Here is a 26,786-nt window from a genome sequence, read left to right as displayed (position 1 = left end):
ACAAACCATATCGAGGGTGGTTTCTGGGAGATTTTCCCAAATCGAAATTGACCAAACCAAACCCTGTAAAGGGTTAAGGAAGGACAGAGGAGGTATTGTAAAAGAATCACCAAAGCATGGGCGTTTGAGCAATTCAAATGAAAACAGCTATAACCCAATTACACTCAGAGACCACAGTTCTCTGAAATACCGGTTATCTGGAATTCCTCAGTGCAATCAAAGGATTTACGAGGGATCGTTCCAACATGAGCGAGCATGAGAAGGACAACCCCACCTGGAGCATGGAGGACATTTAACACTCCATTCTATGCCAGCAACCGTGAAATCCCTCCAGATATTTGGTGACGTCACCATCAACTAAAAACCCGTCTGAACCTGTGTCTCCTAAAACAAGCCACACTGCAGGAGGAGGTGTGCAACATCTCTAAACTGCTGAGAAAACTAGTTCACATGACACACGGTCTTACCGCTCTCTGCTAGACTTGTGAAACTCTGTAAATACACAAACAGTGTGTAGTTAGTCTGTCTTGGTTCCTGTTTGTTCACACAGTATGTACGGGTGCATCTGGAGTTCCATCTTTAGTCTGAAATAAAACGCTCCAGTTCTACGTCAACAAGCATCCATCACCCTTCACTCTCAACGGGTATTGATCGTCTGGTCCCCTACCACGCCCATCATGGCCCAGTGAAGTTCCAAACAGCTTGAATGACACTACGGTCTGAGTCAGCAGGCTCTGCAGATCCAAAACGTTCTCAAGCCTAGTCAATCAATCAATCTAGGAGCAGCTGCCAACAACTGAAGAATAAGTACCTGGGTGGAACATTGTGGAAAAGCCCGGACCAGGAGCCAAATCCAGGCTTGTAGGGGCATACAATACAACTCCCTCCACGGAGAGAAATCTGAACTTGCCCTGACAAATCACATTCAGATGTTTAGCCAGTGCAGGCCGCCAGTTCAAACCATGGTTGAAGAGAACTGGCAAAACGGTACAGTGGGGGTTGGTTCAGTTGGCTGTTCCACTTTAAGGAAGGAAAACAAACAGAGTCCCATGACAGAGAGATACTGTAGATAAGGCATTAACCCAGTGCTGTTATCAGAGGAAGTCAGCTCTTTGGTGGTACACACAGACCGTAAGAGACCCTGCTTGGCCTAGAGGAGGAAGTCTTTCAAGTCACTGGTCTGAGGTCTCTCCTTCAGAGAAACTCTGTGGTTGATGTATCTTATTAGTTAATGGGACCAAGGAGTCTTCAATTATTCCAGACTGGCTTTATCATTCACATCTGTGTTGAAAACCCTTGCTCAACCTCAAGATTGGTGTTGAGCTGAGTTTCCCAGAAGGGTAGGTGTAGGGTAGGGTTAGTTACTGACTGGATATTCAAAGCATGCTGTACTGAATGAAAGTGAACTCTTGCTTTTCCACAAAGTGATCCCTAAGAGACCCTTAGGTTTATGCAAGCCTTGATTCGATTGCATAATCAAATACTGGAGCACTCTATGCAAGTAAACCATGCACGATGGGACGTATGCCAAGATTTAACACAAGGTTTGCTGTGCAACTTGAAGCCATGATATTGTCCCTTACTCGAATGCGATATATTACATGAAACTTCTTAAATTGGTTATCAAATATTATCTAACTCCCATATGGTGTACTTCTTTGTGTCTAATCTCTCTTTGAAAGTAATATTTAATAGGGTACACAAAACCTTACGGTAATAATGGACGAGGCCAGTAAAATACTCAACTATGTACACAGTCTAGGGCTTATAAACAATGGGCAGGACTCAGCTAACGATAACAATGTTTATTATGCTTTTAAAAGAAGACCGATATGTTACTGTAGGTTAGTCATTACTGGTGACACACACACACACACACACACACACACACAATACAAATAAAACACTCCACAGCAGAGTCAAGTTTAAAATAATGAATTCAAACTTGAGCTCAAACAGTCGACATCTTCAAAACACTGTGCAACTTCAGGAGGTGAGGAACTAACTAGCTGGACAATAAACACGTCATGACAACATCACAAAAGGAACATCTCAAAACGCAGAGCAACCCTCACGATACGGCTGACGTTAGTACAGTACAGCTGATGACAGAGGACTAGCAGCTGAAACTGACAATCTACAGGATCAAGCCCCGAAAACTCACATCAAACCAACACAGCTGTTGTAGCAATATTAAAGAGCAGCCACAGATGGGAGAGAGAGAGATTATGACTAGTCCTCTGGACTGATGTAGGGCACAGAGCTCTGACAACAGATTACTATTCACAACACAGCTGGCTCCGATGGAGATCCTCACTCTGGTCTGCTGCTTGTCTTTCTGACTGCCATCTGGCCGTCGCTAAGACGTTTGAGGCGAGCTTCACTACCATAAAAAGGACAAATCAAACTTGTCATACTGAAACAACAAACGCCGTATGAGTTCACCAAGTTACGGGACTCTGTAGCAATAAGTGTGTTACTATGGTAACAGCAATTGATGGAGCAACAGAGAAGGTAACTACATACACTATATATATATATATATATATATATATATATATTCAGTGGAAGTTGAAATTATTGACACCCCTGATAAAGATGAGCAATAATGACTGTATAAAATAAATAATTAAAATACTGAGCTATTAGATAGATAGATAGATATCTATCTATCTATCTCAGACTGTTCCACACGGGAAAAAAATCTCTCTCTCCTGATCAATTATATATATATAATACAATTGATCAGGAGAGAGAGATTTTGTTAAAAGTAATACTATTTCTTTTCTCAAAAAAGGTAGGGGTCAAAATGATTGACACCCCTAAAGATTCTAATAAAATAGTAAAAAGTTTTGTATTCGGTCCCATATTCCTAGCACACAAGGACTACATCAAGCTTGTGACTGTACAAACTTGTTGGATGCATTTGCAATTAATTTTGGTTGTGTTTCAGATTATTTTGTGCCCTATAGAAATAAATGGTAAATAATGTATTGTGTCATTTTGGAGTCACTTTTATTGTAAATAATAATATAATATGTTCCTAAACACATCTACATTAATGTGTATGCTAACATGATTAAGGATAATCCTGAATAAATGATGAATAATGAGTGAGAAAGTCGCAGAGGGTATAACAAAGATCATAATTTGACCCTGACCTTTTTGAGAAAAAAGTATTACTTGTTAAACAAAACCTCTTTCTCTGAGCAATATTGTATTAGTATAAAACATACAATTTACATAAAATATAGCTTGTATTTGAATTGTCTTATTTTCTACAGTTATTATTGAAAGTAGAGGGTGCGGAATCAATCGAGGTGCAACCAATGAAGGCCATTGTAGCCAGAAACATCTTTCTTTTAACTTTTAACTTAAAACACATTGTTAATGGTGAGCGAGTGATAAGCTTTTTCCTTTGCAGTTATTATGCTCATTTTTATCATGGGTGTCAATCATTTTGGTCCCCACTGTACATACATCATAGCACTTGTATGGGATTATGACACACAATGTAATATCGTGTGTCAATCACCACCTTCCGGAGACACCTGAAACCCCACCTCTTCAAGGAATACCTGGGTTAGGATAAGGTAATCCTTCTAACCCCCCCCTTAAAAGATTTAGATGCACTATTGTAAAGTGGTTGTTCCACTGGATATTATAGGTGAATGCACCAATTTGTAAGTCGCTCTGGATAAGAGCGTCTGCTAAATGACTAAAATGTAAATGTAATATTAATTCCTACTGTACACAGAGTACATACTGTTATTATAGTATGTCGACAACTCCTAATGGCTGTCTCCATGCCCCCCCCCAGAAGCTTGAGCTAAATCAGATTCTGGATCAAAAGGGTATTACCCAAACTCAGATCAAGCCCTGGGGAAATAACAGATTACTGTGTACTGGGAACCTTTATCCAACCCAAGTGAGCTTTACACAGTCTGACTGGTCTGTACTCGCCATTCATGACTAAACAGTCTTGCAAAATGTACCACGAACTGAGCTAACTTGATCTATGACTATCCTACTCCTCTCTGTGTGACCGGATACGAAGACATCTCTACCTACTGATAAGCATATAGTCTGGCCTACATCTGTAACAGCTTTTAACTAGTTGTAAAAACTTCAAGTTTAAAGGCCCACTGCAGTCAAAATGATGTTTTCCTGTGTTTTATATCATATTGTACAACAGTTGATGAAACTAACATTGTAAAAGTGTTATTTCCTGGTAGTTGCTGGTTGAACATACTATCTACACAGGACCTTCTAATCAGCAGGTTTGCATGGACGGGAGTTTTGGCTTTCCATGGTGACATCACCATGCAGTAAATTGGTTAATAGACCAATAACAAAAAGAGTTCCAAAACGCTCTGCCAATAACAGCTAGTTTTCAATTTTCCCCTCTCCACTCCAACCACTCCCAGACAGTCCTCTTCTCAAGCAAGATTTCTGCAAGATTGGGACTTGAAACTTGTATGCTACCCTCACCCACACCCCAAACAAAACCTAGTAGAGAATGGGATGATGTTGTGTTAAGGATGAATGGTAAATGTTTGATGGTTCAATAAAGGACCAGAATGAGAGGTTCAGGTTTTTGTCTACCCCAGGACTCTTTGAAGAGGACCGAAACAACCAACCTGTCACAACACAACCACAGAGGACACACCTGACTGTGATGTCATCTAATTACAGACAGGCACTGTGTGAGGCAGCCCTTTGAAACTGCGTTTATCATGACAAAGTCCTGCACCATCGGATAAAAGCGGAGGGTATATTTGGGGGGAAAACCCACAAAGTACATGACGACCTGACGACTGATTGTCAAAAGCGATCCACTTCTACTTTGAGAGGACTACTCTGCTCTGTCTTGCTGAGAAATAAACGGTTAATTCCCAGGATCCAGTCATTGAGTGACTTGGTTTAGAGGACACACAGAGAGAACAAAGACATGGGTGTTGGTGGTTTGTGCAAACAAACAGAGTTGATAAGACCACAGTATTACCCATAAATCACAGTACTGCAGGCTGAGGGTTGGCACAGCAATGTAACTGTATACTGATATCCTAAAGGTAAGGTTCACCTTAGAGTGGGTGGTTAAGATGTGGAGAGTGGCTTTGCTATGTGGAAAGTATCTTCTACTGCACAGGAGGTTGGTGGCACCTTAACTGGGGAGGACAGGCTCATAGTAATGGCTGGAACGCAATGAATGGAATTGAACTCATCAAATACATGGTTTCTATGCGTTTGATACCATTCCATTCACTCCATTCCAGCCATTATTATGAGCCGTCCTCCCCTCAGCCGCCTCCTGTGTTCTACTGTATTAGAGAAAATGAGTTTGCAGGACCTATATTATACTAGTGTGTCTTGTATCAGCAGCAAAGATGTTCATACCATGTGTTGAATACCATGCCAGAAAGTGCTGTTGTTGCATACAAGTGACAATTGTGACAACGATATCGTTACCAGCCAGTATGTTGTGTACAGGCGTAGCGACGTTGATGTCCTGTAGAGGCTCCAGGGTCTCCGTGTGGAACAGTCTGAGGGTGGACCCAGAGCTGAAGGCTATCCAGATACCCACTCCAGCCACCACCATGTGGGATACAACCATGCCTTCCTCCTGGTGGGCCTCCAGCTGCCTCTGACAGAGGAAGACGGGAAGAAAGGATATTATACTGCACAGCTCAATGACTCATTGCTTCAAATGTGTTGTCTGTTTTTAGAGTAGTGGGAGAAAACCCTACTAACTTAGCCACCAATCAGGAAGAATCATGTCTCTTCAACAGCCTCACACAGGAAATGCCTTTTACATGATTGTATTTAGCATGACATTATATTTACACATCACCGAGTCACTGAGGAGTAGTCTTAAGGTACAATACAGCTGTCCAAGTGATTTCAGAGGGTGGAGACAGACAGATCATCTGCACTACACTGTCTAAGCTGTGACAAAACACTGACACACTGACAGTAAGCCTGCTAAGAGGGTGAGCCCTGTCCACATCCTAGTAATGGTAGAGTTTACACAGTGGAGATAATATTACTGTTACTGACTTATGGCTAGGGATTATTTTGAGAAACCATACATAAATAATACAAGATCGACGATGTTACTCCAATTGACGTAATAGTAAAATTAGAGAGGTGGTAATTGTGTTTTGATTTGCATGATTGTTGTAGGTAGTGCTGAGCACAATAGCGACATCAGCTTTACTCGAAATATGAGCTATGAGGAAAGTCCTGTCTGCTTCTCATAGATCCACAATTTGATATAAACTTGCCTTGATTTTATTTCCCTAATTACAAAGCCAAATATGACTGAGGGCATTTCAGTTTACCCAATATGCAGTTTACCCTACTCTGTGCCTCAGTTCTACTGCTATCAGTCAGAAAGAATATCAATTGTGGATTTAGTGGTTTTTAAGTAATTTCCCTGCGATTTTCTCAGCCTAGTACCTGGGAGGCACTACTGTACAGCCATCAGCTGAGTGGCATGGAATCTCCCCATCCCTGTTAACGAAGGGAAACTCTACTTGGCCAAGGACAGTCTCACAGGCCTCACAGCAGGGTTCCAGTATTAACAACAAGGACAGTCTCACAGGCCTCACAGCAGGGTTCCAGTATTAACAACAAGATCAGGTATTGTGTCACTGAACCTACATACATTTGAACTTCCCAGATGACCCCTCTATCCTCCTCCTCCTCTCCCTTTCCCCTCCTTTAGTCTCTCCGTCCCCATTTCTCTACCAGTCTCTCTCCTTCCTCTTCACCTCAGTCTCTCCCACTCGTTCCATTTTTGCCTGCCGCTCTTTCTCCCCATTTCTCTACCTCCATCACCATTCCCCCATGTAGGTGCCAGGGTGTAAGCCTTCGGGGAGAAAGGCAGGTGGTCCTGTAATGAGCCTAATTACACTAACTGGATTATGAGTCACTGTGTGTCAGAGGAGGAGGGGAGGAGGGATATTGCTATTCCAGGACGGACAGCAGGTGCTTGTGACCCGGACTGACTCCAGGACGGACAGAGAACACAAACGCCACAGGCCTGGAGAGAGGGAGCGAGAGACCCCTCCCAGGTTCCTCTATACCTCTCTAACGCAATTAAGCCAGAGCCAACCCAAGTGCAGGTGATATCCCAGACATTGGGCCAGAATTAGTAACCTAGAAATACATAACTGGACGTGACATGCCCTCCGGCCACATTCTACATTCTAATGTCTAAGGCTCTAATCCAACCACACTTCATCTAGTCGTTTCACAGTTAATAGCAGGGAGCAACATATCCACATCAACAGTAGCTAGCACTGTATCTTTAAGAGTAAAGCTACCAGAACCAGCGATGCCCTAGAGAGACTGAGCAGAGCAGATGCATGGTGTGGGATGGTAGAATATCAGAACAGAAATGTGAAGTATTCCCAGAAAATGTGATGAATGCACCAACACCCACATCTATGCAACCGCAGAAGGAAACGCCAATGAGTTATGGACAAAATCATTTCCATTTCAGTTAAACTCTGATTGACCTCTTGATCCGTTCGTTTATCGCAATTTATCATCTTCAAATCCTTCATATTTGTACAACGCCATGAGAAGACCTCTTAATATATATTTTTTTATAGAGGCCTTGAAATATAATATTTGAATAGTAGATTGGAGCTGCAAGTCGGACCACCCAACTTTGTAGCAGGTGAACTGTAATAAAAAGGTGTTCTCTACACCACCATGAGCTTGTCCTACATTCCTTTTTCATAAACCTGGGAAGCGGCTAAGATATTGAATTTGTGCTTCCTCTCTCTCTCTCTCTCTCTCTCTCTCTCTCACACGAGCCTCAGCATCCTGAACTACACAGAGACATGGGAGACTTGGTCAGGTACAGATAAGAGTTATGAGAAAGGAAAGACAAGTACCTCCATGACAGTGTGAATGTGTGTGTGACACCCTCTGGGTGACATAAAAGTTATGAGACAGAGAGAGAGAGGGGCAGGGATCCATAGAGGAAGTGAGATAAAGAGATGGTGTCGTTACCTCCACGGTGTGCGTGGTAGTGCTAATGATGAAGACTTGTCCTCCAGAGGAAGCCCAGACGTGGCCCTCCACAGCTAGCATGGCCTTCACTGGTAGAACCCCAAGCTTCAGCACCTTAGGAGAGTCTGGATTCCACAAGCCATCTGAAACACAAGCAAACACATGCACGTCATAAAAATCCCTTACAATACAGTGGCAAATCACTACAAATCTGGAAGAACCAACAACTGAAGTGGAGAAAATATCACTAAGCAAGAATATTAATGTGTTTGTTAGATATGGTTGATCAGATTATGCATACATTAGTGACAGAGAACCCCTCTTAATGACATCTGCATAATAACACTGGAGACGCCATTGATGGTTTAACAGGATTCACAATGAATATAGATGTACCGAGAGGCATTAGTCATCTGTAGAGCCAACCCACACACTTCCTACATACTGCCGTCTGCCTACTGCTATACAGAGCCCAGGTCTCCACTGTGAACACCCAACACACCACTCTAAAACCCAACACTGGTTACATTACAAATATAGCTAAAACGTTTCTCTGCAGGATTCATCTTTCTCCCTCAGATTATAACCCAACTGCAACAGCTCAAGAACACATATTAGTGTAGGCAGGAGTTGTAGGATTACATCCTTAGGAAAATTCAAGAAGCTTCGAAGTAGTGTAAAATAAGAAGTTAAATTCCTCCAGACACCCAGCTACAGGAAATAGAGGCCTTACCAATTGTGTTTGTTTAAAGGGAACTCACACAGGCAGCTATTGAAAGGTGCGGTGCCATACAGGGAGGAATGGGGGGACTTTGAGGTATAGTAATTACTAAGGAAGTAAGGGGCTCGGGTGGATTAAAAATACTGCTTTGTGTTTATTGTTATAATAACCACAGGGTGTGTGTGTGTGTGTGTGTGTGTGTGTGTGTGTGTGTGTGTGTGTGTGAGAGATAAGAACAGAGAGGGATTGAGAGTGAAATTTCAACAAGCTGAAGTGTGCAGGACAAAAAAAAAACTGTGCATGTGTTTAAAACATCATTCTCCATTCCAGCCAGTCTTATGTAACCTGCCTCTCCTCTGTTGCAGCGTGTCTACAGACCCAGTTCTTTCCCTTCTGCACACTAACATTCTATCATGTCAATGTTACTTCTTAGGAACAGCCAATCAGACTGCAGAGAGTGTGGTGTTACAATAGTAGATAGATATACATCTAGATATAAATCTCATACTGAAAGATAAAAGGACAACAAAGAGATCAAGACATAAAACCTGGCACTGATGATGAGGACACTCCCATTCAGGAATTGTACAAGGAAATATCAGGCTACTTCACCACATTACATAATATAGCGGAGACAGCAATGGCATGCTGTCTCCGCTGAGCCATTCACACACACATAAACAAAGAGAAGAACTAGTGTGGCAGAATGGGGCTGGCTGGGGGTTCAGACAGGGCTGTGCCTACGGCATTGTGACATGATCACGCACAATCACTCAGCCACAGGCAGGCAGGGCATAGCCACAGCACAGCTAAACACATGCAATTCAACCTGTGGTGCTCTGGCGATACAGATAGCGACAAACAAACAGTTTGGGGTCACTTAGAAATGTCCTTGTTTTTGAAAGAAAAGCACATTTTTTGTCCATTAAAATAACATCAAATTGATCAGAAATACAGTGTAGACATTGTTAATGCTGTAAATTACTATTGTAGCTGGACCCTATTCCAACTAAACTACTGAAAGAGCTGCTTCCTATGTTGAACATAATAAACGGCTCTCTATCCACCGGATGTGTACCAAGCTCACTAAAAGTGGCAGTAATAAAGCCTCTCTTGAAAAAGCCGAATCTTGATCCAGAAATTATAAAAAACTATCGGCCTATATCGAATCTTCCATTCCTCTCAAAAATGTTAGAAAAAGCTGTTGCACAGCAACTCACTGCCTTCCTGAAGTCAAACAATGTATACGAAAAGTTTCAGTCTGGTTTTAGACCCCTTAATAGCACTGAGACTGCACTTGTGAAGGTGGTTATTGACCTTTTAATGACGTCAGACCGAGGCTCTGCATCTGTCCTCGTGCTCCTAGATCTTAGTGCCGCCTTTGATACCATCGATCACCACATTCTTTTGGAGAGATTGGAAACCCAAATTGGTCTACATGGACAAGTTCTGGCCTGGTTTAGATCTTATCTGTCGGAAAGATATCAGTTTGTCTCTGTGAATGGTTTGTCCTCTGACAAATCAATTGCAAATTTCGGTGTTCCTCAAAGTTCCGTTTTAGGACCACTATTGTTTTCACTATATATTTTACCTCTTGGGGATGTCATTCGAAAACAATGTTAAATTTCACTGCTATGCGGACGACACACAGCTGTACATTTCAATGAAACATGGTGAAGCCCCAAAATTGCCCTCGCTAGAAGCCTGTGTTTCAGACATAAAGAAGTGGATGGCTGCAAACTTTCTACTTTTAAACTCGGACAAAACAGAGATGCTTGTTCTAGGTCCCAAGAAACAAAGAGATCTTCTGTTGAATCTGACAATTAATCTGGATGGTTGTACAGTCGTCTCAAATAAAAAACTGTGAAGGACCTCGGCGTTACTCTGGACCCTGATCTCTCTTTTGAAGAACATATCAAGACTGTTTCAAGGACAGCTTTTTTCCATCTACGTAACATTGCAAAAATCTGAAACTTTGTCCAAAAATGACACTTCTAGGCTGGACTACTGCAATGCTCTACTTTCCGGCTACCCGGATAAAGCACTAAATAAACTTCAGTTAGTGCTAAATACGGCTGCTAGAATCCTGACTAGAACCAAAAAATTGGATCATATTACTCCAGTGCTAGCCTCCTACACTGGCTTCCTGTTAAGGCAAGGGCTGATTTCAAGGTTTTACTGCTAACCTACAAAGCATTACATGGGCTTGCTCCTACCCATCTTTCCGATTTGGTCCTGCCGTACATACCTACACGTACGCTACGGTCACAAGACGCAGGCCTCCTAATTGTCCCTAGAATTTCTAAGCAAACGGCTGGAGGTAGGGCTTTCTCCTATAGAGCTCCATTTTTATGGAATGGTCTGCCTACCAATGTGAGAGACGCAGACTCAGTCTCAACCTTTAAGTCTTTACTGAAGACTTATCTCTTCAGTAGGTCCTATGATTAAGTATAGTCTGGCCCAGGAGTGTGAAGATGAACGGAAAGGCTGGAGCAACGAACCGCCCTTGCTGTCTCTGCCTTGCCGGTTCCCCTCTTTCCACTGGGATTCTCTGCCTCTAACCCTTTTACAGGGGCTGAGTCACTGGCTTACTGGTGTTCTTCCATGCCGTCCATGGGAGGAGTGCGTCACTTGAGTGGGTTGAGTCACTGACGTGGTCTTCCTGTCTGGGTTGGCGCCCCCCTTGGGTTGTGCCATGGCGGAGATCGTTGTGGGCTATACTCGGCCTTGTCTTAGGACGGTAAGTTGGTGGTTGGAGACATCCCTCTAGTGGTGTGGGGGCTGTGCTTTGGCAAAGTGGGTGGGGTTATATCCTGCCTGTTTGGCCCTGTCCGGGGATATCATCGGATGGGGCCACAGTGTCTTCTGATCCCTCCTGTCTCAGCCTCCAGTATTTATGCTGCAGTAGTTTATGTGTCGGGGGCTAGGGTCAGTCTGTTACATCTGGAGTATTTCTCTTGTCTTATCCGGTGTCCTGTGTGAATTTAAATATGCTCTCTCTAATTCTCTCTTTCTGTCTTTCTCTCGGAGGACCTGAGCCCTAGGACCATGCCTCAGGACTACCTGGTATGATGACTCCTCGCTGTCCCCAGTCCACCTGGCCGTGCTGCTGCTCCAGTTTCAACTGTTCTGCCTGCGGCTATGGAACCCTGACCTGTTCACCGGACGTGCTTGTTGCACCCTCGACAACTACTATGATTATTATTATTTGACCATGCTGGTCATTTATGAACATTTTAACATTTTAACATCTTGACCATGTTCTGTTATAATATCCACCCTGCACAGCCAGAAGAGGACTGGCCACCCCTCATAGCCTGGTTCCTCTCTAGGTTTCTTCCTAGGTTTTTGGCCTTTCTAGGGAGTTTTTCCTAGGGAGTTTTTCCTAGCCACCGTGCTTCTTTCACATGCTTTGCTTGCCGTTTGGGGTTTTAGGCTGGGTTTCTGTACAGCACTTTGAGATATCAGCTGATGTACGAAGGGCTATATAAAAATACATTTGATTCATTGATTGATAGCTGGAAACGGAAGATTTTTTTCGGTGAAGATCTACATTGGAATACAGAGGCCCATTATCAGCAACCATCACTCCTGTGCTTAATGGCATGTTGTGTTAGCTAATCCAAGTTTATCATTTTAAAAGGCTAATTGATCATTAGAAAACCCTTTTGCAATTATGTTAGCACAGCTTTAAACTGTTGTTCTGATTAAAGAAGCAATAAAACTGGCCTTCTTTAGACTAGTTGAGTACCTGGAGCATCAGCATTTGTGGGTTCGATTACCTTTCTTCTGAAACTCGTCAGTCTATTCTTGTTCTGAGAAATGAAGGCTATTCCATGCGAGAAATTGCCAAGAAACTGAAGGTCTCGTGCAACGCTGTGTACTACTCCCTTCACAGAACAGCGCAAACTGTCTCTAACCAGAATATAAAGAGGAGTGGGAGGCCCTGGTGCACAACTGAGCAAGAGGACAAGTACATTAGAGTGCCTAGTTTGAGAAACAGACGCCTCAAGTCCTCAACTGGCAGCTTCATTAAATAGTACCCGCAAAACACCAGTCTCAACGTCAACAGCGAAGAGGCGAGTCCGGAATGCTGGCCTTCTAGGCAGAATTACAAAGAAAAAGCCATATCTCAAACTGGCCAATAAAAAGGAAAGATTAAGACGGCCAAAAGAACACACACTGGACAGAGGAACTCGGCCTAGAAGGCCAAAAACAAGGGCATTTGTAGGTGACGGCAAACATTTGAACAGTAGCGTATATATAAAAGTCTGCAGCTTTGCAACTCTGGAATGCAGTGCCATATTGCTGCATTAGTATTTGTTACCTAATCGTATAGCGTTACTTAATGCGTGTGAATGGATTTCGTTTCATAACTGAAATGAGTTTTATATTTAGGCTTATATGGGGGGCGTTTATTTCTTATGGTTCCTTCTTTACCATAGTTCCTTTTAAAATGTAAATGGGACTAATATAAATGCTAATAGCGTCTGTGAGCCCACGCAATGTGACAAGGCACTGGAAGAGCTTTAGCTAGGACACAGATGCACAAGTTTCACCACTGAAGCTAGGATGACTCATCATTCGAAGTCCAAGCTTGAGCTGACACTTTTCTGTCACTCATGTAGAAGAACAAGTATGCAAATGAAAGGAAACCACTTTAAAATTGTCATTCATAACTACCCGTGCATCTCCATCTCTTCTCTCAGTGAAAACATTGAGGGAGCCAAAGGATAGCAGAGAACAACTGACATTTGACAGGGCTGTCAACTCAGCTTTTCCATTCAGTCAAACCAAAAGGGAACGTTCACGAAGTACACTGACAAGTCCATTGAATTGAACAATCATCTGCTGCATGGAGAACAAAGGAACCATCATCTGATGTTTATTGGAAAGAAATATAAACAGTGACATTCTGTTCAACAGAGATGGAACAAAAGTGGGCGTTCTTTCAGCGTTGTAACATTGCCTTCCAGGCTTTACTGAGCTGGTTGAGGATCAGGAAAATGCTTTCCCTTCTTACTTTCCCTCCAGCAGATACCAGTATATCCTCTATCCCCCTCTCCTCTATCCCTCTCTCACACACAACACAAAGTGCCCTGTTGGAGGGAAGGCAGCTTTACTCAACCTGGATTTGGATCAGGGATTTACCACGTTTCCTTCTCACCACCTCTGGATATGTAACTACATATCTGAGAATGCAGTTGGAGCAACTGAACCCCCAGTTGCTGACTCGATTTAGTTTTTCTATTGATTGGCAGGGTAGCATTTTCACCTTGGTTCACCGAGCAAAACAAGTAGCTGACTGAAGCATCCCTGAACCTCAGAGCTGGAAATTAGTTAAAGGTTAAGTCAGAGGCTAGTGGACTAAACTCAACTCCATGATAAACATCTCAATGGAGATAAGTTGATGAGTTTTTGGCAGAGTATACCTCCAGCTACAGTGCATTCAGGAAGAATTCAGACCCCTTGACTTTTCCCACTTTGTTACGTTACAGCCTCATTTTAAAATGGATTAAAATTGTTTGTCCACAATCTACACACAATACCCCATAATGACAAAGCAAAAACTGTTTTTTAGAAATGTATGCACATTTATATATAAAAAAAGAAATTACATTTACATAAGTATTCAGACCCTTTACTCAGTACTTTGTTGAAGCACCTTTGGCAGCGATTACAGCCTTGAATCTTCTTGGGTATGACACTGCAAGCTTGGCACACCTGTATTTGGGGAGTTTGTCCTATTCTTCTCTGCAGATCCTCTCAAGCTCCATCAGGTTGGATGGGGAGCGTTGCTGCACAGCTATTTTCAGGTCTCTCCAGATATGTTTGATCGGGTTCAAGTCCGGACTCTGGCTGGGCCACTAAAGGACATTCAGAGACTTGTCCCGAAGCAACTCCTATGTTGTATTGGCTGTGGGCTTAGGCTCGTTGTCCTGTTGGAAGGTGAACCTTCGTCCCAGTCTGAGGTCCTGTGTGCTCGAGCAGGTTTTCATCAAGGATCTCTATGCTCCGTTCATCTTTCCCTCGATCCTGACTAGTCTCCCAGACCCTGCCGCTGAAAAACATCCCCACAGCATAATGAAGGCCAGCATCCCGGAGTCGCCTCTTCACCGTTGACATTGAGACTGGTGTTTTGCGGGTACTATTTAATGAAGCTGCCAGTTGAGGACATGTGAGGCATCTGTTTCTCAAACTAGGCACTAATGTAATTGTCCTCTTGCTCAGTTGTGCACTGGGGCCTCCCACTCTTTCTATTCTGGTTAGAGACAGTTTGCGCTGTTCCATGAAGGGAGTAGTACACAGTATTGTACGAGATCTTCAGTTTCTTGGCAATTTCTCGCATGGAATAGCCTTCATTTCTCAGAACAAGAATAGACTGACGAGTATCAGAAGAAAGGTTTTTGTTTCTGGCCATTTTGAGCCTGTAATTGAACCCACAAATGCTGATGTGCCAGATACTCAACTAGTCTAAAGAAGACCAGTTCTGATGCTTCTTTAATAAATCAGAACAGTTTTCAGCTTTGCTAACATAATTGCAAAAGGGTTTTCTAATAATCAATTAGCCTTTTAAAATTATAAACTTGGATTAGCTAACAACGTGCCATTGGAACACAGGAGTGACGGTTGCTGATAATGGATCTCTGTATGCCTATGTAGATATTCCATTAAAAAAAAATATATATATATATATATATATATATATATATATATATATATATATATATATATATATATATATATATATATATATATATATATATATATATATATATATATATATATATATTCCGTTTCCAGCTACAATAGTGATTTACAACATTAACAATGTCTACATTGTATTTCTGATCAATTTGATGTTATTTTAAGATGGACAAAAATGTTTTGCTTTTCTTTCAAAAACAAGGACATTTCTAAGTGACCCCAAACTTTTGAACCGTAGTGTATATACATCGGATTTTAGTTTAGCCAGCTAGTCAGGGGCCAACCAGGACCACAGAGAAAGAAAGTGTCATGCAGAGTGGGCACCAATACCAACAGACAGATCTGCAAGGCACAGACATTTCAGTCATGGAAAAAGACCTCAAGGACTTTCCTAGAGAGCCTAAGCTACAGTTCTGAGTCATAAGACTCAGCGAGCTGCATGTCATGCCGATGCAGATGGTGTAATTAAATGTCTGGATGAGATAAACATAGTAAGCCCTTGACAATGGTAGTGTCTCACCAGCCTGTCTTAATGTGCTCATGTTGCTGTCACTAAACTCACTATAATCATTCAACAACAACAAGCAAAGTGTTTTCATACTATGAGAGAGAAAAATACATTCAGACAAAGATACAAGTACAGGCAGATAAACAGATAAAGAGCAGGAGAGAGAGCTAGCACGTTGTCTGACAGTGTGCTAGCGCTGCAGGATATTAAATGGGTCAGCGCTAGCTAGCAGATTAGCGACTTCTCCCAGGCAACCAGGCCAGGCTCCATGGAGACAGACCGCTGTGAGACCTAGTACAGCCAGCCAGCCAGCCAGAGGGAGGCCTTGGTCCCTGGAGCACAGTTAATTCATACTGGTGATTCACCCTGTATGCCACAGGGACTGGGTCAACACACACACACACACACACACACACACACACACACACCACACCTAACAACTTCTCTGTGAGTCTGCAACCCAGCATCACCCAATTTCCTCTCAACTGTCTAGTTGGGAAAAGGTCAGGTCTTCCTCCAAGAGAGGCTGAATCTGTTCCTCTATTCATGTTTCTAGGTTGGACTGAATGCACAGTAGCAACAACAGCTTACCTTTCCTTGGCCAGATCTGACCTGGCACATCATTTTAAATATAAACAGTCATGCGTAAATACATTAACCTCTCTAGGGGGGGTGGGACGCTACCGTCCCACCTGGCCAACATCCAGTGAAATTGCAGAGCGCCAAATTCAAAAACAGAAATACTCATTATGAAAATTCATGAAACATACAAGTGTTATACATCGGTTTAAAGATGAACTTCTTGTTAATCCAACCACGGTGTCAGATTTCAAAAATACTTTACGGCGAAAGCAAACCATGCGATTATCTGAGAACAGCGCCCAGCAGACAAATCATTACAAACAGTTAACAGCCAAGAAGAGGAGTAACAAAAGTCAGAAATAGCGATAACATTTATCCCTTACCTTTGATGATCTTCATATGGTTGCACTCCGAAGACTCCATGTTACACAATAAATGTTTGTTTTGTTCGATAATGTCCCTCTTTATGTCCAAAAACCTCCGTTTTGTTGGTGCGTTTTGTTCAGTATTCCATTGGAACAAAGCGCTGTCACAAAAGACAGACGAAAAATCTAAAAAGTACCATAAAGGTTCGTAAAAACATGTCAAACGATGTTTATAATCAATCCTCAAGTTGTTTTTGTCATAAATAATCGATCATATTTCAACCAGACAATATCTTCGTCAATAGAAAAGGAGAAAGAAGAAAGGTGCGCTCCCGATCACGCGCCGGCTTCATGTCTGGAAATTTCCACTGTCCACTCATTGAAAGTCCTGTTTCTCCCTCATTTTTCAGAGTAAAAGCCTGAAACAATGCCCAAAGACTGGCCACATGTTGTGGGAGGCATAGAGATTGTGAACTGCGTCATAAGTCTTTGTATGGTGGATAGGCTTTCAATGGAAAAAAACAGGCCTTTCAAAATAAAGTCTCTTCTTGGATGGATTTTCCTCAGGTTTTCGAGCCATGTGAGTGAAAGGTGCCACAAAGGGGATGCAGCTGGGAAATTCTTGTCTAATTGTGATTGAGAGACTGATGAAGTGTGTACAGCCTGCGCAAGAAACAAAGCAGAGCTCATGCCTTTAATGCAACTCAAATCATCATTAGAGTTGCATCATTTAGCCTTAGTATGTATTAAAAATCGAAACATACAGCTCAACATTTGTATAACAACTAAAGTTAAATAAATAACTACATTTAGAATATAGGAGTACCTGTTTCTTTGCTAACCGCTCAACACAGAATAGCCGCATGTGGGCACTCCCTCAAATCGTTTGGAGAAAATATACTTTATTCAGCTATGTTCGATTGTATTCTTCGTACTATAAAATAATGGGATGGAATTCTAAGCAAATCTTGTCTGCTAAATGAACTAGTGTAGCCCACAGCCATATGGCATAGTCAGATAAAGGGCCTAACATAAAGACAATGCAGAGTATGCTATTCTGTTCTTCTGAAATAGACAACATTTTCTTCATATCTTGTTTCTTTAGACCTGTCTAAAATATATAATGGATTTATTGTGATGTGTAGGCCAGTGGTTCTCAAGCTTTTTAATAGTCCCATACCCCTTCAAACATTCAATCTCCAGGTGCGTACCCCCTCTAGCAGCAGGGTCAGCGCACTCTCAAATGTAGTTTTTTGGCATTATTGTAAGCTTGCCACACACTACATTTATTAAACATAAGAAAGAGTGTGAGTTTATCACAACCCGGCTAGTGGGAAGTGTGCTCAATACTTTTGCTCATTATTGAGCCATCTTACATATAAAACTTTATTTGTTCATCAAAAATTATGAATAACTCACCACAGGTTAATGAGAAGGGTCTGCTTGAAAGGATGCACATAACTCTGCAATGTTGGGTTGTATTGGGGAGAGTCTTAAATCATTTTCCACACAGTCTGTGCCTCTATTTAGTTCTCATGCTAGTGAGGGCTGAGAATATACTCTCACATACAGTTGAAGTCGGAAGTTCACTTACACTTAGGTTGGAGTCATTAAAACTCATTTTTCAACCACTCCACAAATTTCTTGTTAACAAACTATAGTTTTGGCAAGTCGGTTTGGACATCTACTTTGTACATGACAAGTAATTTTTCCAAAAATTGTTTACAGACGGATTATTTCACTGTATCACAATTCCAGTGGGTCAGAAGTTTACATACACTACGTTGACTGTGCCTTTAAACAGCTTGGAACATTCCAGAAAATGATGTCATGGCTTTAGAAGCTTCTGATAGGCTAATTGACATCATTTGAGTCAATTGGAGGTGTACCTGTGGATGTATTTCAAGGCCTACCTTCAAACTCAGTGCCTCTTTGCTTGACATCATGGGAAAAGCAAAAGAAAATCAGCTCCACAAGTCTGGTTCATCCTTGGAAGCAATTTCCAAATGCCTGAAGGTACCACGTTCATCTGTACAAACAATAGTACGCAAGTATAAACACCATGGGACCACGCAGCCGCCATACCGCTCAGGAAGGAGACGTGTTCTGTCTCCTAGAGATGAACGTACTTTGGTGTGAAAAGTGCAAATCAATCCCAGAACAACAGCAAAGGACCTTGTGAAGATGCTGAAGGAAACAGGTACAAAAGTATCTATATCCACAGTAAAACGAGTCCTATATCGACATAACCTGAAAGGCCACTCAGCAAAGAAGAAGCCACTGCTCCAAAACCGCCATAAAAAAGCCAGACTACGGTTTGCAACTGCACATGGGGACAAAGATCGTACTTTTTGGAGAAATGTCCTCTGGTCTGATGAAACAAAAATAGAACTGTTTGGTCATAATGACCATCGTTATGTTTGGAGGAAAAAGGGGGAAGCTTGCAAGCCGAAGAACACCATCCCAACCGTGAAGCACGGGTGTGGCAGCATCATGTTGTGAGGGTGCTTTGCTGCAGGAGGGACTGGTGCGCTTCACAAAATAGATGGCATCATGAGGTGGGAAAATTATGTGGATATATTGAAGCAACATCTCAAGACATCAGTCAGGAAGTTAAAGCTTGATTGCAAATGGGTCTTCCAACTGGACAATGACCCCAAGCATACTTCCAAAGTTGTGTCAAAATGGCTTAAGGACAACAAAGTCAAGGTACTCGAGTGGCCATCAAAGCTCTGACCTCAATCCTATAGATCATTTGTGGGCATAACTGAAAAAAGCGTGTGCGAGCAAGGAGGCCTACAAACCTGACTCAGTTACACCAGCTCTGTCAGGAGGAATAGGCCAAAATTCACCCAACTTATTGTGGGAAGCTTGTGGAAGTGTCCCCAAAACATTTGACCCAACAATTTAAAGGCAATGCTACCAAATACTAATTGAGTGTATGTAAACTTCTGACCCACTGGGAATGTGATTAAAGGAATGAAAGCTTTAATAAATAATTCTCTACTATTATTCTGACATTTCACATTCTTAAAATAAAGTGGTGATCCTACTGACCTAAGACAGGGAATTTTCACTAAGATTAAAATGTCAGGAATTGTGAAAATGTTTGTTTAAATGTACTTGGCTAAGGTGTATGTAAACTTCTGATTTCTTTCGTTGCAAAGAGCAGTGTCTTAAAAGTTCTTAAGGCTAGGGGGCAGTATTTTGACATCCGGATGAAAAGCATGCCCAAAGTAAAATGCCTGTTACTCAGGCCCAGAAGCTAGGATATGCATATAATTGGTAGAAAACACTAAAGTATCTAAAATTGTTAAAATAATGTCTGAGTATAACAGAACTGATTTGGCAGGTGAAACACCGAGGACAATCCATCCAGGGATTTTGTTTTTTTTAGGTCATTGGATCTTCCAATGCTTTCTATGGGAAACCCGATTTATTAGGACCCAAATTACAGTTCCTATGGCTTCCATTAGATGTCAACAGTCTTTAGAAATTGTTCAATGTTTTTATTTTGAGAAATGAAGAAGTAGTCCGATTCTTTCCATTGTCACTCAGAAGGACTAGTCTTTTGGTGCACGTAACAGGATCACGCTCCGTGTTGTTTTTCTCCGGTATTGGAAACAGATTATTCCGTCTTAAATTCTATCGATTATTTACATTTTAGGGTACCTGAGGTTGGATTAGGAATGTTGTTTGAAATATTTTGACTAAGTTTACAGGTAACTTATTAGATACTTTGTAGGCATGTTGGGCGAGTTGGAACTGGTGTATTTCTCAAATCAAACGCGCCAAATAAATGGACATTTTTGGGACATAAAGGGCTTTATCGAACAAAAACGACCATTCATTGTGTAACAGACATTTGGGATTGCAAAAAGATGATCTTCAAAACGTATGCGATTTATTTTACAGCTATTTCTGACTTTCGTTATGCATCTGTTTGGTTGGAAAATGTTTTTTCATGGTTTTGTATGGGGGCGCTGTCCTCAGATAATCATATGGTATGCTTTCGCCATAAAGCCTTTTTGAAATCTGACAAAGCGGCTGCATTAACAAGAAGTTTATTTTTTTAAATGATGTAAGACACTTGTATCATCATGAATGTTTAAAATTACTTAGTATTTTTGAATTTCGCGCTCTGTAATTTACCAGATGTTGTCAAATCTAAATCTATCCCGTTAACAGGATTTGAGCGTTAAGTGGTCTCTAAGAGGTTTTAACAGCACGATTTGCCGAGGCAGAATACTCTGAGCGCAGCCCAATCCAGAATTCTGAGAGTGGCTTCTGATTAAATTAAATTTACACAGAACCGCTTGCTGCAATTTCGATGAGGCTCTTGTTCAAATATCGGTATGTGAACTGGAGGCAGGGCATGAAAGGGATAACGAATCCAGTTGTTTGTGTCGTCCGTTTCGGGAAAGTACCTGCGTAATTGCGCATCCAACTCACTCAGGTGCTTCGCTATATCACATTTGACATTGTTCGTAAGCTTGAGTTCATTTGCAAAAAAAATAAAATCACCCAAATAGACCAGTCGTGTGAGAAACTCGTCATTATGCAAGCAGTCAGACAAGTGAAAATTATGGTCAGTAAAAGAAAACTTCAAGCTTGTCTCTCAATTTAAAAAAAAAAATGTGTCAATACCTTGCCCTTTGATAACCAGCGCACTTCTGTAAGTTGTAAAAGCGTTACATGGTCACTGCCCATATCACTGCAAAGTGCAGAAAATACACTAGAGTTCAGGGGCCTTGCTTTAACAAAGTTAACCATTTTCATTGTAGTGTCCAAAACATCTTTCAAGCCGGCAGGCATTCCCTTGGCAGCAAGAGCCTCTCGGTGGATGCTGCAGCGTACCCAAGTGGCGTCGGGAGCAACTGCTTGCACGCACGTTACCACTCCACTATGTCTCCCTGTCATGACATTTGCGCCATCTGTACAGATTCCAACATCTTGACCACCAAAGTCCATTTGATGTCACAAACCTGTCCAGTACTTAAAAAATATTCTCTCCTGTTATCCTCTTCTGCAAACCAGGACGTCTCCCTTAATGTCCACGCACTGAGCACATGTCCACCCCCCATAAACATAACAGACATATACCAGGAGCTGTGCCAGACCTGCCACGTCTGTTGACTCATCAAGCTGTGACGCATAGAATTCACTGGCTTGGAAGCGAAGCAGTAATTGTTTCAAAACATCTCCTGCCATGACACTGATGCGTTGTGAAACAGTGTTGTTTGATGAAGGCATTGTCTGTATAGTTTTTTGGGCCTTTTCCCCCAGCATTGTCCCAGCCATATCCACCGCAGCAGGAAGAATGAAGTCCCACAATAGTATGGGGCTACCCTGTCATAGCCACTCAAAATATAAACACACTTCTAGCCCCTTCTTATTAAATGGCATCTGTTGCTTTTTCTTTCAAATTGGTATGTTTTGTTTCTAAATGTCTGCTCAAAATATAAAACACACTGTGGGTGAGGAAAGGCACTCTTCCAATATAAGTGAACCCCAAATCAATGTAGTTCTCATCATATTTGCGCCTCTTCGATGGTCCAACATCCCTGTCTGTTGTTCGTGCCTTCCCAGATAAGGGGGCAGTAGCTCTTCGGCTGCATCAGATTCACAACTGTCAGTGTCCAGGCTAGCTGGGCTAACAACAAATGTAGAATTACTGACGCTAGCATTGAATGTGCTCGTGGAAGCAGAACAACTTGTTTTGTCGACAGGTGCAGGTGTAGTACTGCTGGTATGTGTCTCTATGGATGCGGGCCTTACTTTTTTTTTAACCATTTATCAATTTTCCAGCAAACGGAATGAGCAGCAGCTACGTTTGGCAACATACGGACCGTTAGTGGAATTCCCGCAAGAGAGTAACAGTTAATGTGATTGGATGTTAACTATTGTGTTGTTATTTCGCTGAACACTAGGATGGTTTAATTTTTTTGCATCAGTGGCTTGTAGGCTGTGTGGAAACCAGGAGATACTAAATGTGTTTATGTTCATTAACGGTCAATTACCGTGAAACCTACAGTTATTTGCTTGACAATCACCGGCTGACGAAATGTAATGACCGCCCATCCCCATCTACTGCATTACTAACCCAATGCATTGTAAGGGAATCTAAAACATGCTACATGTTTTTCATTATTCTTAAGGCCTACTGCAACATCTCCTTGACTCTATCAAGCGAAGCAAACGATGCCAACCCACTGAATGAATGACAAATGGATAGAATTGTGCAAGTTACTTCAAATTAGGGCAAACTGAATGACGAGGGTGAAGAGGTTGATTTAATTTACAACAGTGTAATGGTGAGTTTGTGTTATGCCTATTTATCAGGCGTTGGCGCTCAGTTAGTAATTTGACCGCGCCTTGCGGGTTTATACCATTTCTCTTTTATGTTTTACTTTGTAAAAATTAGCTGTTACAGGACTGTTTTATTTACTGTAACTCTATTACTACTCGAATATATTGTAAAAGGAAAACAAAAACATGGTGTGTGTTGCAGTAGACCTTAAGAATAATGCAAAAGATATCCTTGACTATCCAACTTGAGCGGGAAACAAACGATGCCAGCCGGCCCATTGCAACTACACCTAAACTATACCGAAACTAATTTCACACATACGAGTTAGCCTATTAAATTGACAATAATCTGATGACTGACAACATTAGGGCTATCAGTTATCAAAATTGTACATGGAGATGGGAGCATCTGGTAATTTACAGATGCAGGGAAAGGATCATCACTTTATCAAATCTTCCTGCAGAGTCACATGCAGGTACAACATTTCTATTTCTATATATAGTATCAGAAAATATTCTGTCATTTCTATTACACTTACCTTTGTCAAATAACTCTCATAACTCAAGAGGTATAGCTCCATTTCTAAATGTCACTTTTTCTAAGCACATGTCCATGCACTGAGCACATGTCCACTCATGCGGCAGCATTGTTCTGGCTGGCTACTAAGCAAAAGCTAGTAACATAATAAACTTAAAATATGCTATTTATTTATGCAATTCATCCTTTAAAATTCTTCATGCACTGGTCCTTTTTGTTTAAGAATACAGCAAATTATTTCACCTGGTAGGATAGATATATATATATATTTTTTTTTTTTCACTTCTACTTTGTCAAAAGAAGCTGTACTGGACTTTATTTATTACTATAAATCCATTAATAAATGAAATCTACAAATAAAGTTGATCAAATGGACTACACTAATGTTTTATTGTAAGGGAAACTAAAATAGGCTATAGGCCACATTTTTTTCTAGGATTTTGCAGAATTGTTACAACACATATCCTTGACACTATCTAAACAAATAACTATTGTTGTTATTAATTTAAACTTGATACATTTCTATGAATATTTCTTCATGCAATTAATCCTTTATAGTACACTGTATGACCAAACGTATGTGGACACCTGCTCGTAGAACATCTCATTCCAAAAACACAGACACTAATATGGAGTAGGTCCCCCCTTTGCTGCTATAACAGCCTCCACTCTTCTGGGAAGGCTTTCCACCACGTGTTGGAACATTGCTGAGGTCAGGCGCTGATGTGGGGCGATTAGGCCTGGCTTGCAGTCGGGGTTTCAATTCATCCCAAAGGTGTTCGATGGTGATGAGGTCAGGGCTCTGTGCAGGCCAGTCAAGTTCTTCCTCACCGATCTCGACAAACCATTTCTGTATGGACCTTGCTTTGTGCACGGGGGCATTGTCATGCTGAAAAAGGAAAGGGCCTTCCCCAAACGGTCCCAGAAATCAAACCCACTATCCTGGCATAGCAAATGCCATGCTCTACCAACTGAGCTAAATAAACACAGAACACCTAACTTGGACATAAAACAAAAACTTTTTCATTTAAATATATTTGTATTTTGTGTTTGGTTAAGCTGATTTAGCTAGTACCATGGCTGTAAGTATTCCCATTTCAATTAAAAGTAACAAAATGCTCTACAACAAAGCTTTCTTAGTGTCCAACAATCTTTCTCTACCCTTAACCTTGTTCTGAACACCTCCAAAACAAAGGGCATGTGGTTTGGTAAGAAGAACGCCCCTCTTCCCACAGGTGTGATTACTACCTCTGAGGGTTTAGAGCTTGAGGTTGTCACCTCATAAGTACTTGGGCGTATGGCTAGATGGTGCACTGTCCTTCTCTCAGCACATATCAAAGCTGCAGGCTAAAGTTAAATCTAGACTTGGTTTCCTCTATCGTAGTCGCTCCTTTCACCCCAGCTGCCAAACTAATCCTGATTCAGATGACCATCCTACCCATGCTAGATTATGGAGACATCATTTATAGATCAGCAGGTAAGGGTTCTCTCGAGCAGCTAGATGTTCTTTACCGTTCGGCCATCAGATTTGCCACCAATGCTCCTTATAGGACACATCACTGCACTCTATACTCCTCTGAAAACTGATCATCTCTGTATGCCCGTCGCAAGACCCACTGGTTGATGCTTATTTATTAAACCGTCTTAGGCCTCACTCCCCCTATCAGAGAGATCTACTGCAGACCTCATCCTCCACATACAACACCCGTTCTGCCAGTCACATTCTGTTAAAGGTCCCCAAAGCACACACATCCCTGGGTCGCTCCTCTTTTCAGTTCGCTGCAGCTAGCGACTGGAACGAGCTGCAACAAACACTCAAACTGGACAGTTTTATCTCCATCTCTTCATTCAAAGACTCAATCATGGACAATCTTACTGACAGTTGTGGCTGCTTTGTGTGATGCATTGTTGTCTCTACCTTCTTGACCTTTGTGCTGTTGACTGTGCCCAATAATGTTTGTACCATATTTTGTGCTGCTACCATGTTGTTATGTTGTGCTGCTACCATGCCGTGTTGTCATGTGTTGCTGCCTCGCTATGTTGTCATCTTAGGTCTCTCTTTATGTAGTGTTGTCTCTCGTTGTGATGTGTGTTTTGTCCATTATTTATATTGTATTTTATTTATTTATTTTAATCCCAGGCCCCCGTGCCCGCAGGAGGCCTTTTGGTAGGCCGACATTGTAAATAAGAATTTGTTCTTAACTGACTTGCCTAGTTAAATAAAGGTTAAATAAAAAAACAGCATAGACCAACGGCCACTGACGTTTGATTTTGTAAATTTAAAAAAAGCACCATCCAAAAAAAGATGTCCTGCTCCTTCCCTGACTTTTGTATTTTGTTTGTATTTTACACTGCTCATGTGTCCATAAATTTAATTTTAAAAAATCAAACAGAAAAGTATTTAAAGCTTTTTTACCAGTTTCTTTCACACCTAGTCCTAACTTAACCCACCAAGTCAATGTGCTGTAGGATGTTGGTACCTAGCCAGGTAATAATGAGTCTGTCTCTCCTCACTGAATGAATGACAAATGGATGAAATGGGTGATAATTGTGCACCTTACTTAACAATTGAATTTTAATTAGGCCGAACTGAATGATAAAGCGGGTGAAGAGGTAGATTTCATTTAGAAAGACAATAGTGTAATGAGTGTGTATTGCCTATTTATCAGCAGCAAATCATTTGACCATGTGCCTTGGGTGTTGATACCATTCTCTTTTACATTTTACTTTATAAAAAATAAGCTGTTACAGGACTGTTTATTATAACTATTACTAATCCAATTTATTGTAAGGGAAACTAACAGGAAAGGGTCTTCCCTAAACTGTTGCCACAAAGGTTGGAAGCACAGAATCATCTAGAATGTCATCCTATGCTGTAGCATTAAGATTTCCCTTCACTGGAACTAAGGGGCCTGGCCTGAATCATGAAAACAGCCATAGACCATTATTCCTCCTCCTCCAAACTTTACAGTTGGCACTGCGCATTGGGGCAGTTAGCGTTCTCCTGGCATCCGCCAACCCAGATTTGTC

At 41.6% G+C, this 26,786-nt stretch overlaps 1 protein-coding gene and 1 long non-coding RNA gene across 5 annotated transcripts in view; one reads left to right on the top strand and one right to left on the bottom strand.

Moving 5' to 3' along the window:
* Nucleotides 1–26,786, bottom strand: part of LOC106610779 (rho guanine nucleotide exchange factor 10) — a 95,909-nt gene that overhangs the window by 10,738 nt on the left and 58,385 nt on the right. For all 3 annotated transcript variants that reach the window (XM_014210340.2, XM_045723421.1, XM_045723422.1), the window contains 2 exons: nt 8,026–8,168; nt 5,470–5,644 (listed from right to left, as the gene is read on the bottom strand). In XM_014210340.2, the coding sequence (XP_014065815.2) occupies nt 5,470–5,644; nt 8,026–8,168 (318 nt within the window). The remainder of the gene's footprint in view (nt 1–5,469; nt 5,645–8,025; nt 8,169–26,786) is intronic.
* Nucleotides 1,877–7,723, top strand: LOC123744596 (uncharacterized). 2 transcript variants are annotated; one of them, XR_006770937.1, is made up of 2 exons: nt 1,877–2,514; nt 5,491–7,723. It is a non-coding gene; the product is annotated as an uncharacterized lncRNA (long non-coding RNA). The 2 variants fall into 2 exon arrangements; XR_006770936.1 differs by lacking the exon at nt 1,877–2,514 and adding an exon at nt 3,839–5,072.

This window comes from Salmo salar, chromosome ssa09 (genome assembly GCF_905237065.1).
Source record: "Salmo salar chromosome ssa09, Ssal_v3.1, whole genome shotgun sequence".
Lineage (NCBI taxonomy): Eukaryota > Metazoa > Chordata > Actinopteri > Salmoniformes > Salmonidae > Salmo > Salmo salar.
Note: the sequence above shows the minus strand (reverse complement) of the source record. Positions and strands in the feature narration are given on the sequence as shown.